General features: G+C 36.4%; 1 protein-coding gene across 2 annotated transcripts in view; it reads right to left on the bottom strand.

Annotated features, from left to right (window-relative positions):
* Positions 1-15,381, bottom strand: part of RNGTT (RNA guanylyltransferase and 5'-phosphatase) — a 230,848-nt gene that overhangs the window by 178,493 nt on the left and 36,974 nt on the right. For both annotated transcript variants that reach the window (XM_070796090.1, XM_070796092.1), the window contains exons 7-8: positions 8,148-8,257; positions 6,861-6,962 (exon numbers count right to left, since the gene is read on the bottom strand). In XM_070796090.1, coding sequence (XP_070652191.1) covers positions 6,861-6,962; positions 8,148-8,257 — 212 coding nt within the window. The remainder of the gene's footprint in view (positions 1-6,860; positions 6,963-8,147; positions 8,258-15,381) is intronic.

Genomic DNA, 15,381 nt, shown 5'->3' with positions numbered 1-15,381 from the left:
AAAGATGGGCTGCATATAAAATCCTCAAACCAGATCTCACAATTTAAAAAAGAGCTGACAGAATTACTCATTTTCAATTTCTTTGCCTAGTTCACAGATACCAGTGCCTCAAGGGAACCAGATTACCATTAACATGCAAAAACTGAATATAGTTTCTAAAGAAAGTAAAAATACTTTATGATATATGATTTCTAAAAAAGAAAACATAGAGATATAGAAATTTCTTTCCCAAAATATAACTGGAGCACATATATCAAAATCACTACTCTTCACATGCTATGTCCAAGTCCAACAACTGTTTTACCCTTTGGAACATTAATTTCACTATCTGAAATAGAAGAGTTACATTCCAACACAGTTTTTCTATAGACTCCTTTGCTCCCAAAACAAACAACTGACAGTAAAACCCATATGGGATAAAATAGAGTCTTCAAATCATCCTTTCACTTTTGGAGACTCCAACATAAAAATATCTGTTTCCTGAATCAAACAAAACACCATCGGGGACTTTAATGTGGCTAAATGGTTTTTACAAAAACAGTTCCAAAATGATACTACAGAGTCATCTACAAATATAATAATTCAAATATTTGAATTTGAACATGGCAACATTAAGGAACACAGCAACATTATCAAACCTCTATGCTTTCAATACTGATGTATACATGATCCCCTAATCCTTACTAAATTCTTAATAATCCCAAACTAATATTTTTGAATGTATTAGATGCACAATGCATTGGGTACTGCATCACAAAATAAGCCTGTGTTAAAGCTGGTCCTCTGCTGCCATCTAGTGTAATCATAAAATGCCAAAATTAAACCAAAAGTGACTGGAAAAAAAGTACTTCGGTGGCGCATCTAAATAATAAATCATTAAAATAAACTAGTTCAAAATATGGTCCTTAAATCACTGGAGATAATGCTATAAAACATTTAATAATTTATTTTAAAAAATGTAAATCTCTTACCACAAATGCATTCTGGAGGATATAAATAGTTCATTATAATGAGGATATCTTAAATTATAAAAAGATTGCTACTTCTATCTTAAATATCTTGGAATTTCTTGGGTCACTTGATCTGGGGGAAGCTGGCTGCAATGTAGTAAGGATGTTCAGGCAACTATTTAAGGACACACAGAACTCCAGAGTTAGTATGAAGATTACTTTAAACTGAAGACATTTGAGATTCAAGAGATGCTGAAAGAAGCCTTCCCACAAAAGCAGAAACTTCTGGAAATGAGGTTTCCATAAATCACCTCTTTGGAGTATATTCAGTTCCAGCAAGGGGATTGAGAATGAAATTATCTTAAATCCCCTCTCTGGGGGAGTTTTACAGCCATGAGGAAGATGGAAAAGACCAATCACGCTAGCATAACGAAGATTATCATCAGCTTTCTTATCTCCTGTTGCTATCCTAAAAACAGGTTTTCCTAAAGAAAGCCATCTGTTCTTCCCATAGAAGAACTTTACTAACTTTAGTCATTTAGCAAGTCACTTATTTTGTGCACTCCCAAAGGCATACGAATAAATTTTTTTTTTTTTTTTTTTTTTTTACTTTTCTTTCCTTCCTTTTGTTTTTTTTTTTACTCTTCTTTCCCCAGTTTAATCCAGACTCCCAAACACTAAACACAAGCAGGTGCAAGAAGTTTTTCCTCCCTACCCAGTCTATGGACAGGCCCACAAGGCAAGGGATGGAGGCTCCAGGCCAACAATCAGCAAAGAACTAAGGCTGCTATCAACCACATGAGTAAGCCTGGAAGTGGAGCCTTGAGATGACAGCAATCCTGGCCAAAAGCTTCACAGAAACCCCATGAGAGACAGTGGGCTAGAACCACCCAATTAAATCACTCCCCAGAACCATTAGATATTAAATGTTTGTTTTATGCTGCTAAATTTGGAGGGTAATCTTGAGGTAATCAGAGGCGACTCACTGGAAAAGACCCTGATGATGGGAAAAATTGAGGGCTGGAGGATAAGATGGTTGGATGGCATCACTGACTCAATGAAATGAGTTTGAGCAAACTCTAAGAGATAGTGAAGGATAGGGAAGCCTGGTGTGCTGCAGTCCATGGGGTCACAAAGAGTCCAACAGGACTTGGCAACTGAACAACGACAGTCTTGAGATAATCTGTCAGGTGGGAACAGACAACTAACATAACAAACATTGATGAAGACAATGAAGGAAAGGAAGGAAGAGTATCAGCAGATGAACTACTACAATACATTTCTGCTGGACAAGAAACAGATGGAGAGATGCTGAGAAGCATAGTGACCACAAAAGAAGCTGTTTTACAAAATCCCAAAGAAGATCCAGACCCAGAAACATCAACTAACAAGAGTAACAGTATAGATAGAAAAGAAAAAATTGGTTATTTTTAATTATGTAAAACAATTAAATCCCCACAACTCACAGAAAAGACATACTAGTTAACCATTTCCTAAGCAATCAATCAATAAAACTAGAAAGCCCTTCTTTTAAAAAACTGAACCAAACCCTTAAGTAAAGCAACTACCACATGGGTAATGGTGCCCAGAAGCAAAGACTTCTCCATACAGTAGGACTGAAGGTCCTCCAAGCACAACTGCTTATTATGAAGCAAAGCTGTCAACGTGACAAACCCAGCGGACTTTCACAAAATTCCTTTCAAGCAGTTTTTCTGTCTTTTTTTCAAATGCAGCTAACCAAGGATCACTGTACATTTCAGAAAACCAGAAACATGAAGAACAAAGATGATTCAAAATACAGTAACTCTATGCTTTCCAGTTAGTATTCCCATAAGAAATTCAAAATGGTATCATGTCCATAAATTATGAACAGGTTGGCATAGAAAGGTATAAGCAGACAGTAAGAATGCATGTACTCTTGAAATTTAAATGCATAAATACTGAAATTAGTAATTCATTATAAGCATAGAGGAAAAAATGAGAAAGCTTATCAGAAAGCTGAAAAAAGAGACCAGCAGATGAAAAGCATGACAGAAAAGATTAGAGAAGAAAAAGAATCTAGGCAGTACAACAACCAATAGTAGGTTTAAAGGGGGAAAACAGAAGGGAAAAAAGGAGCAAATAGGAGAGATAAAATTACCCTGAATGGAAGAACTCAGGTTTTCAGATTCAACTGATTACCAGGTGCCAATGAACGGAAAGGTGGGGGGGGGGGGGGGGGGGGGGAGTGTAGACTCACATAATTAGTGGGTCCACTGAAAAACTTCAGGACAAGAACAAAGAGAAAATTCTAAAGGTTTCCAGGGGCAAACCACGTACACGGCACTAGAATCAGAATTATAACACAACTTTTATCAGTGGCAGAGGTTAATAGAAGTTAAGGTTTTTGTTATTCTGAGGGAAAATCATTTCTAAGTTTTATACACAGCCGAATTACTAAACTCAGGACCAGAGGAACAGCATTTTCATACACCTAAGCATGCTTATGGGTTACTTCTTATACATAACTTTCTTAGAAAGAGGCTGAAGGAGGTACTCCTGCAAAATAAGAGAATATACCTAAATTTAAAAAGAAAGGATGGGAAGAGAGGGAGGGAAAAAAAACATGGAATCCAGAAAGCTAGATCCAACCAGGATAAAAGTTGGGAACAGAGCTTTACACACAGGCCAAAAATCACGGAAGGCTATAAAAGAGAAAAAAGTCTTTGGGATAACAAAAAATAATTCAAAGAAGAAATAAAATGAGTCAAACTTTGAAAAAACTTGATTATAGGGTAAAGGCAACGATCAGAGTTAAAAAGAACCTATTTAAACTTGACAAAAGGAACATTCTACTTGAAGTGGTAGAGAAGGCATGACTTTGAACTCTGGGCAAGGTGGCTGTCTTTAGTGGTCAGCTCCATCCTAGCACTTGCTCTCAATGGATCTGGGTTGAGAAGTAAGCAAATGACCCTACCCCGATTCCTTTGCCAACACCCTGGAAGGAGACTGGAAAAAAGGGGAAGGGAAGAAACCTACTGATCCGTTTCTGTCAGCATCTCAGGTGGCACTGAAGGCAGCAGCCACAAGATGACGGCAGGGCTCTTTGGGGCAGAACCCCCGGGGAGTGGCTGCTAGCATGCAGTGGTGAGCAGTCCCAGCAGCAGCAGCCACACAGGCAGTACCTCTTCCTGCTGCTGGGCAGCAAGTGCTAACCAGGCTCCCACCAGAGGCAGCAGCAGCTCGCTGAACCTCTCTCACCCTTTTGCTTTCTTGTTCTCACAGTGTCTTTGTAATCAATTCTATGTAGTAAGCCCCTATGAGTGAGAAATATCAGAGTGATTTCTTTTCACATCATAAAAAAGGAAATATATTCCTTTCCACTAACCTCAACAACAGTTCAGTAAGAAAAAAATTTTAAATATTTTTTACCATTTAAATCAACCTTGACAGAAAACAAAAAAACAAAAACCTATGTTTAACAAACAGCATGTAAATGTAAACAGAGTTGAAAATATTAAAGTTAGAGCTAATGTAAAGAAGTAGATGGAAAACCTGGAACTCAAAAGTTTCTCCACTCTTGTAAGAGTTAAGAAATACTGGGTCACCCCTAGCAGTCCAGCGGTTAAGACGCCACCTTCCAATGCAGAGGGTGTGGTTCAATCCCTTGTTGGGGAATTAGGATCCCACACACCGCTCAGTGTGTCCCCAAATAATCAATTAATTAAAAAATAAAAGAATTAAGAAATACTATGTAAGGGTTATTAGAATAAAGGGAAGATTAAATATAGAGGCATGATAAATGAGGAACTATCAATAAGTTTTATCTGTAATAAGAAACTAGAAGAAAGAACAGACGGGCAGAAAGAAATTGGTGAGCCACATTCTCATGACCATATTAGAAACTCACCTAAAGTTAACTAATAAACATCAACATAAACATGTTACTCACAGACTTGAGGATAATCACAGGATAAATTAAAAGAAATAAAAAAAGAAAAGCTAAAAGTGGTTGCCTTAGACCTTGGGAGATATCACAGGTTCATTTCCAGGCCACCACAATAAGACAAATATCACAATAATCGAGTGGGGGGTGGGCAGTGGTTGCCTTTAGGGAGTAAAAATGATAGGAAGAGGCGATGGAGAAGTGACTTTCAATCATGAGCTTTCTAGTATCACTTGATTTATTTAATCTGAAACAAGGCTTACCTTAATAAACAATTTTATTTTAGTCATCAGATGACACCACCCTTATGGCAGAATGTGAAGAGGAACTCAAAAGCCTCTTGATGAAAGTGAAAGTGGAGAGTGAAAAAGTTGGCTTAAAGCTCAACATTCAGAAAACGAAGATCATGGCATCTGGTCCCACCACTTCATGGGAAATAGATGGGGAAACAGTGGAAACAGTGTCAGACTTTATTTTTCTGGGCTCCAAAATCACTACAGATGGTGACTGCAGCCATGAAATTAAAAGACACTTACTCCTTGGAAGGAAAAGTTATGACCAACCTAGATAGCATATTGAAAAGCAGAGACATTACTTTGCCAACAAAGGTCCGTCTAGTCAAGGCTATGGTTTTTCCTGTGGTCATGTATGGATGTGAGAGTTGGACTGTGAAGAAGGCTGAGCGCCGAAGAATTGATGCTTTTGAACTGTGGTGTTGGAGAAGACTCTTGAGAGTCTTTTCTAGTGTAGCATCTCATTATCCTAACCACACTATTCCTGTCTGAACATTCAGTTCCACTCACTGGAATAAACATCTGCTACAAACCTTATTAACAAGATACATATCAAAGGATCCAAGCAAGTTACTAATTTCCTGGGGTAATTACACTGTTCTGTATAAAAACCATTAGAGCAGTAACTATGTTCAGAAGCTCCCTGAACATATTATAGACAGTTTATCTACATAACAGCTATTTCTACAAGTCACCAAGTATTCGTCAGGACAAGTATAGCATGACTACATGTCTAGCACTCAATTAAAACAAAGGCATAGGACATTTTTATGAGGAAAAAAAATTTACAATTTACATTTCAAATGTATACATTTAGTGAATTGCTTATATAAAAACTCAAAACCAGAAGCTAAGCAATAACTACAATGAATTGTGTATTCAATTTTTCTTAAAGCAAGAATGCTTGTATATATATGTGTATTACATATACATATATATATACACACATACACATATAATACACATACATCAGAAGTATATGTAAGAATATCTGTAGCTATCTTTTACTCAGTGTCCACTGTATGCTAATTGTTTGGAATTACTTTATTTAATAAAAATTTATTTTTATTTATTTTAATATTTAAATTAAGTAAAATTTATATTTTTAATATATTTTAAATATTTTTAATAATTTTAATAATCAAAGGGTATCAATATTTTTAAACTTAGGAATATGAAATGTGAAGCTAAGCTCTGTTGTAAGAATAGAACCTTAAGAGTGGATAAAATTACAAAAAGTATTAGTAAGGATTAACAGAAAAAGAAAAACTATAGAAGGAATAAAATACAGAATGAATCGGGGACTTGGTAATTTTTAGATTATAAACTCATAATACATTTGTTAATTTTAGAAGTGCCCAACAACCATTAAAGACAAGGTGGTGGGCAGCAGTCATACCAAAAAGTACAATATTATTAAGAAAAAATACTTTCAGATTTAAGTCTGGTATAGATTCATTTCAAACTAACATAAATCTGAAACCAAATATTTAGAAAATGAAAAAGATAACTAGTAGACAACTAAGAATACTAGCAAAACAAAAACTATACAATATATGAAACAGTTTATTTTGCTGTTCATGTCACTCCCAAAAGTACAAACCTTCTCTCACAACAAAGCTATTCTTCAAGCATTCGGGTAATTTAGTATATAATTTAGTATAACTTTTCTTTTTCCGAAGTCTAACTTACCGAGTACCATCTGCTTTCCAGCTTACTTTATATGGCTTCTGCTCCAAAAGTTTAATGTTTTGCTTGTCCATGGAAACAGGCTGTGCTCCAGGGAATCCAGACCTTAACGAAGATCACTGTATCACTATTATGGCTGGTATCCATACAAAGCAATACATGTCTTAAACCAATCTCACACGAGTCACACATGTAGCACAATGGTCTCCCAATTACAAAATTAACATCAGTTGGAGTAATATCAGCTTTCACAAGAATGCTAACAAAATCTTATCATTTTCTTCACATTTTAAAATGCGAGTTAACAAGATCCTACATGCCACTATGAATTATGACTACTGGGCTAATTTTTAAATATTAACATACATGATCTAAATAGTAAAGCACATATATTTACAAGTCTTTTACTTCAGGAAGAAGTTTAAGTCTTGCCTTAATTATCTTACATTGCTCTAGACCCCATATTTCTCCGTCATGACACTGCCAACTTGGCATAACTCTGCAGGGTTGGCAAGTGTCTGCTCAAAAGATGCCCAGAAGTGACAAAACAGGAGAAATTTAGGTCGAGATTAAGGTACACTGGCAAGGGTTTAACAGAACACTAAACTGACATCACTTCATCATCATTTGCAGCTTTCAGTTAAAATTATTTCTAGTCGATTGATCTGTATGTACCAGTCCAGAAGTTCTTTATATTAGGAATTTTTAACAATAACCCTATTTCATCATGTTCTAACTGTATTACAGTTTTCTGCCACAGATGGCAAAGACCAACCGGAATGATCACAGACCAAGACCTGAGAGCAACAGGTAAGAGCCATGAACTCTCTCCTGAATACTCTGCTATAAAATGTCTTATGAATATCTTTAAGTCATGGTAAGGGGCAGAGTATATTTAAAGCTGATTCTTCTAGGTTTCTGATAACAGAAAAACTGGAAAGTGAGGCTCATTCAAGTTTCACCTCTTCTTAATAAAATCATAAGGGCAACCAAAACTCTAATCAGCAACAGTAGAATCAAACCCACAAAACAAGTACCAGAAGGTAACAATAGTAATTTTCTATTCCTCTAGAGAAGACATGTGAGTCATCTAATTTTGACTCAAAAATCTAATTACACTGTTTATCTTGAGAAAAATCTGATAAACTTTTGCTTGACAAAAAATTCTATGTAAACACAGAAATTTCATGGAGCAAAGAAGCTATGTCACCGTTTGCATTAATGTTAAGTACTGCAGAGTAAGAATACATTTTATTTAAAACTTTAATTAAAATTTAAAATGCTTATTACCCTTCCCAGCCACAGAATTGATGACACTTCTGCTGTACCTCTCCTAACTTTGGCTGAGTTGTTACTTGAGTTACACCTTTAACAGTTACACCCTCCAAAAAAATAGCACCCTGAAAATAAAAGGAAAAGAAAAATACATTAGAGTTCAAATCTATCTACAAAGACTAGACGGAATGATAGATTCATTTATTTTCAGAAATCTGAGTAAATATATGCAACAAATAGTCTGCTACAGGAGGTTCTGTAGACTTCCCTGGATTGTACACTAGTTTTCCTTAATCCAGCATATGATTTTCAATGTACATATACAGCCCAGTGTCTATATCATGCTATCAAAGCAACCATGGTCACTATTCAGGAATCATAACAGCAATAATAACTTACCCACCATTTACTCAGTCAGGCAAAGTACCTGGAATTTTACAGTTTCTCTAACCTTTGTAACAATTCTGAGAATCAGACTGCATTACACTTATTTCATAGATGAACAAATGAGGCATAACGATTTTATGCAATTTATTCAAATGGTAAAAACAGAATTTGAACCCAGGTCTAAACTATACCATTCACCAAAGATTCTCATTGAAGAGGATGGAAAGTTGTGTCCCTAATGGAACTTGGATTTTGAGATACACACCTACAATATATACCTTTGTAAACTAGAATAAGACTCTAACAGTAGACAAAATGGCTAAGCTATAGTCATTGGATGTATCAACATAAAAACTAAATATTACTCATCACTGAATTTTTTTTTAATACAAAAGCTTTTGGTTTATTGTTTAACAAACATACACAGGATTCAGTAAAGGTTACTAACTGAATGAGATCTAATGCGTACATTCTCCACTGCTTTGACCCACACAACTTCTAAATGATTTCCAGCTAACTAGTTAGGATTGAACACTTTGTACTTTTTGTTGCTTAGTCGCTCAGTCATGTCCAACTCTTTTGCAACCCCATGGACTGTAGCCTGCCAGGCTCCTCTGTCCATGGGATTTCCCAGGCAAGAATACTGGAGTGGGTTTCCATTTCCTTCTCCAACATCCCTGAAGTTTTAATCTAAATCCTTTAACTCAGAACTACAGAAAATGTATTATTGTATTTCATAGCAAATATACTTTTAAAATATCACAGAGAAGTGAAGCAGATGGAGAATTTATGTATCAAATAAATAAATCAAAACACTCCTCGAAATTTTAGACACTAAAAAAATAGTCTAGATTCATGTTACAATTACTTTGCAACCCGTAAGAGGGCTGGCATCGGTCTCAAGAAAAATCTATAAAACAACTCTAGCTGTTAACTTAATTAAGGAATAAAAAATATGGTCTGCAAACTGCAATGATCAATCTTCTGGCAAAGGCTTGGCAACCTGAACTATTTGGGAAGGGGAAAAAAATGCAATTTTAGTACATATACATCTAGAAAAGTCCTAGGTCAAATCTAGAAGAGTCCTAGGTCAATCCAGCAGACGCTGATCCTACTTTTTGCCCCTAGTTCTGAATCATATTTTATAGTTATTTAAAATGTCATCTACTTTGTTTTCCTTCAAGGGAGGTTCCATGAGCCAAAGGATGAAAGAGTACCATTCCTCTCCTATTATACCATAACCTCTCTTTATCTGCCAATGAAGTTTCTGTTTTAGAATCATTTCTCCATTAAATACAATAACTAAACAGAGTATTTTCAAAGGAAAACTTAATCAGGGGGTTGTTTTTTCAACATAGTTACTGAGATACTCAAATAACTTCAATATCCTGATAAAATTATATCTTGTACATATTAATTAAAAAAAGAAAGCATCTTTACTCTGAAAGTACTAATAGCATAGAAGTTTTACATGAAGAAGGTATCCAGTTTCACCTATGAGCATGTACTTCCTAAGCAAAGACAAAAAAATCAATGATAATTTCTGAAAAGCAAAGGTCAAATTAGCATAAATTAATCCTAAAAACACAAACACTACATTTGAACAAGCTAAATTTTTTAACTGAACATAATGAATAAATATTGAGCCTCAGTACAGATACAAAGAATTAATCACTCTTGGCTCTCTGTTAACTATCTTCAATCTCAACTAAAAGAAAAGAAAAATGAAAGTTTTCTAACCATGAACTTGCCAATTAATTACATCCACACATGTCATGCCTGTCAACCACACTGTTGACATCACCCAAAATTCAACTCTCCAGTCACCTTTCCTCTCTGATGGTCTTGTCCTCACTGCTTCTGAGCCCCTTCTTGGTTCATCTTATCATTAATCACCTTTCCAATGTAAACCCTGGAATCTCTTTTTCATAAATAACCTTCCCTGCAAACTCAACCTTTTTCACGAACACTCTGTACCCTGTGTCTTCATTGGAAGCTAGCTCTCCACCAAGAAAAGCACTCACTTTTCTCTTAAGTGAAAACCACTCATTCTCGCACTGCCCAAGTCCCATAGCATAGTGTAAACAATTCTCTTACATCCTCACTGCTCTCCTGGCCTCTTTCTATAGCTCCTCTTCCATTCAGGCTAACTCATTCAGCCATTAGCAGTCAACTAGACTTCAAGTGTTCTTGCCTAGAGAATCCCAGGGACGGGGGAGCCTCGTGGGCTGCCGTTATGGGGTCGTACAGAGTCGGACACGACTGAAGTGACTTAGCAGCAGCAGCAGACATCAAGTAGGGCAGATATCCACTGTGGCTGGTTGCATAAAAGCTCCCTTTATGGATGGGATGCCTTCCCTACCCACAAGGAAGTAGGCAGCTGAAATTTACTGAGGAAAAATCACAATCTCAGTGCAAAGGATGGGATTTCCCTACTCTTGTTAAAGACCTATTTCTATCTGCTCATGAACTCCATTTCCTTCAGTCTCCTCAGAAATTGCTCTACCATTTCTTCTGCTATGATTTCAGGTTATTTTCAACTTCATTGATTCTACTAGTTCCTATCCTCAAGTAATAACTATGCTTGAAGCCTTTCCTAAATATGTCTGCATCAAGCAATCACCCTCCATCTCCCTTTTTGCTCATAATTAAACTGTTCAAATAGTGTGCACCAGTGTGTAGAAAAGAGTCAACGTAACAGGGTGCTTGCCAGGTGGGCCTCTGGATGGCATCTGGGAAACGACCTTCACTGTTCTCAGTCAACTGATAAGACTGGGTCATCATGCCTAAACTACCTGTACAGACACTAAAACTTACGCTGAACAAATGCTTCGCTTCTGGGATTCTGGAATACTGATACATGCTAGGTACACGCTATCTACATGACCAACCATGAATAAAAACCGTAGGCACTGAGACTCTAACAAGCTTCCCTAGACAGCAACATCACACACACGCTGCTGCATTTCCACTGCTATGGGAAGAGTGAGCTCTGTATGACTGATTCCCTGCGGGAAGGAGAGAGCATAAGGAAGCCTGCACATGGACTCCTCAAAACTCCACTTCTTTTTTCCCCTTTTGATCCGGATATTCTTAGTACATTGCTGCACTAAATCTTAGCTCTGAGGACAACTAAGTATATGTTAAGTTCTAGCAAATTTTCAAAAGCGGGGCGGCACTGTGGACCCTGACCACAACTGTCTCCTTTTTCTCATCTCCCATTAGTTTCTTAAGATAACTACTGTGACCTAGCTCTACTGTCACAGAAAATAAACCTCAGAAAGACACTTCCTATCCTTACCATACTTGTTCCCTCTGTGACTTTTCGTACCATTAAATCATTCACACAGGTCACTACCTAAAACTCTAAACTATTCTGCATATTTCCTTGTCCTTTTGTGCTACATCCAGGAAAAATTTCTTACCTGGATCTTCCAGTTTGATAATCTCCTTCAGGCTGCTAACTTCAGGCTGCTATCAAACCCACCTCCTGATTTTTTCCTTTATTATTATAATTTCCAAGTTCTCTAACTGGTTCTTCTTCATAATAGCCTGCTGTTATTTTATGGCTTGATGTCCTCTCTTGTCTTCTAAAGAAATGTTCTGTTTGCTGCTTATAAACTATTCCCTCTGGTGCTACCTAAAAGGAATGAGGTAGTTCTGTATGTACTAAGAAAAGATATCCAAGTGGGGGAAAAAAAAAAAAAGCTAATATTAAATACATTTATGTTAACAATAGATATGAGGAGTCAGGTTAAAACTGAATAAATGTATATAAATGCATAGAAAAAGTCAGTATCTAGAAGTATAATCAAAAAGTAGAGTAGAAGTGGGAATAAAGAGATAACTTTTAACCCTTTACACTTCCAGATTTTCACATTTTTATTTTACAAAGAGAACTGAACTTTACGTCACTTGTGGACACTCTAAAAGAGATAAGTAACTAGACAGGTAAGTAAAAGGAAGAAATTCTTTTAAGATGATAAAAATGCTAGTGGCAGGGTGAAAACTGAAAGATTATTTGTTTCCAAACTTTCTTTAATGTAAGATATTATTTTTATAAATAAAAAATATTTAACAATTTTAATATTTACTAATTATGATCTGAAAAGAAGAAAAACCTACTAAAGTACAAAAGGCTTTAGAGTTTTCTTTTTTCATGACTCCACCTTTGGAAGTATAAATACAAATATTCTTGAAATTCACCATGTCCTCAATGTCAGTCAGAGATCAAACCTAATTGCTTCCTCCAAAAACAGAGAAGGGAAGCTTGCTGCTTTCAGCAATGGCAGACTAGCTTATTTAGACCAATTGTGTAGCCATGAGAAAACACTACAAAACAAGTTAAAAGTACCTGTTTTAAGACATCAGAGAATTATAAAGGTGGTAAGGACCTGAAGCCAAGAACTCAGAAAGAATGGAATTCCAGCGAGATGTGCTAGACAGCTGGCATAATTTTTCTCCTCTAGGATTTTCCTCTATAGGCACTGTTTCAAAAACAGTAGCTGAGAGGGTAAGAAACTGAACAGAACTTTCAGCATTTATCACAAGAAAGGGAAAACAAAAACTAGAGTACCAGGCCATCAAGGAGAGGTCCTGCTTAATTTTCCAGGCTTTCAGTTAGAATTCCCAGAGGACCACACTCTAGGAATTGGGGTGAACCAAAATCAGACCAGCTCTCAAACTAAAGCCCAGCTTTTAACAGGTCAATTCCGAACTGAGTTAAGATTCTCTACTCCTATCTTGTGTAGGAGCAAAAGTAAATCTTCTCTGAAGGAAGATAACGTGGTAAAGAGCCACAAATCATTTCCGTAATTTTTCATACATAATGTCTAGCTAGCAGAAATACCCAGGTATGAAGAAAACAAACAAACAAAAAACTACAATTGACTAGAAATCAAAGGACACAAGAAGAAAAAAAAAAAAAGACCCAGAGGATAGCTATACATTAGTTACTTCACATGGGCTTTCAAATAGGGTTAATAAATTCAAAAACCTAAATGACAAGATGCAGAATCCCAGTAGAGAACTGAAAGTTATTTTAATACTCAAGCTGAAATTCCAGAAGTGAAAGTAAAATAACTGAAATTAAGAACTTAATGGATAAATTTAACAGCAGCACAAACTTAAAACAGAGAATTAAAACACTTGGTCAGAAAAAAATATCCAGACTGAAAAAAATGAAACAAAAGGATAGAAAGTACTGAAAAGAACATAGACAACATTTTAAGAAATAATAAAATATAAAAGGTCTATTGGGTAGAAGGAAAGAGATGAAAAAATTGATTTAAAATAATATTTGAAGAGATAATAGCCAAGAATATCTAAAACTGATAAAAGAAAAATCCAACCATAGATTCAAGGGTCACTGCAAGTAGGAAGCTGGAAAAATGCAAAGAAAACCACAGGGAGAAACATCATAGTAAAACTGCTGAAAATCAAAACCAAAAAGAAATTGCCTTCAAAGAAGCAACTTCTCAAAAGAAATGAATTACAGAATAGTATCTTCAACACGCCAACACAGAAGTCAAGAACCTGGGTTTCGAAGAACAACTGTTCTTCAAAAAGATGAGGAAAATAAAGGCATTTTCACACGAATGTGAAATGTGTCACCTCAAAATATATAAAGCAAAATCTAACAGTACTCTAAGGAAAAACAGGTAAATCCATAATCATAGTGAGGAATTTTTAAATACTCCTGTGAGTAACTGACAAAACAAAACAGGAGAAACCAGGTTTGGGTTTGCTTTTATTTTACATCATTTTTTTCCCCCTAAAGAAACATGCACTTCTCTGCTAGTTTCCTCTTATGCCACTGGAGCTCTTTTGTAACAATAAGGATTTAATGGTACTTAATATTTTTAAATAAATGTCATTTTTAAAACATTTCTGCTGGCAAAGAAAAATAAATGCTGCAAACTTAACTCATTTTGTAAAATCAGTTCAGTTCAGTTCAATCGCTCAGTCGTGTTGGACTCTTCACGACCCCATGGACTGCAGCATGCCAGGCTTCCCTGTCCATCACCAACTTTCGGAGCTTACTCAAACTCATGTCCTTGAGTCAGTGATGCCATCCAACCATCTCATCCTCTGTCATCTTCTTCTCCTGCCCTCAATCTTTCCCAGCATCAGGGTCTTTTCAAAGGAGTCAGCTCTCCACATCAAGTGGCCAAAGTACTGGAGTTTCAGTTTCACCATCAGTCCCTCCAGTGAACACCCAGGAGTGATCTCCTTTAAGATGGACTGGTTGGATCTCCTTGCAGTCCAAGGGACTCTGAAGAGTCTTCTCCAACACCACACTTCAAAAGCATCAATTCTTCGGTGGTCAGCTTTCTTTATACTCCAACTCTCCCATCCATACATGACCACTGTAAAAACCATAGCCTTGACTAGACAGACCTTTGTTGACAAAGTAAAGTCTCTGCTTTTGAATATGCTGCCTAGGTTGGTCATAACTTTCCTTCCAAGGAGTAAGCATCTTTTAATTTCATGGCTGCAGTCACCATCTGTAGTGATTTTGGAGCCCCCAAAAATAAAGTCTGACACTGTTTCCCCATCTATTTCCCATGAAGTGATGGGACCAGATGCCATGATCTTAGTTTTCTGAATGTTGAGCTTTAAGCCAACTTTTTCACTCTCCTCTTTCACTTTCATCAAGAGGCTCTTTAGTTCTTCTTCACTTTCTGCTGTAAGGGTGGTGTCATCTGCATATCTGAGGTTACTGATATTTCTCCTGGCAATCTTGATTCTAGCTTGTGCTTCCTCCAGCCCAGCGTTTCTCATGATGTACTCTGCACAGAAGTTAAAGAAGCAGGGTGACAATATACAGCCTTGACGTACTCCTTTTCCTATTTGGAACCAG

The sequence above is a fragment of the Bos indicus genome, chromosome 9, assembly GCF_029378745.1.
Source record: "Bos indicus isolate NIAB-ARS_2022 breed Sahiwal x Tharparkar chromosome 9, NIAB-ARS_B.indTharparkar_mat_pri_1.0, whole genome shotgun sequence".
NCBI classification, from domain to species: domain Eukaryota; kingdom Metazoa; phylum Chordata; class Mammalia; order Artiodactyla; family Bovidae; genus Bos; species Bos indicus.
This window is presented reverse-complemented; position numbering and strand designations above follow the sequence as displayed.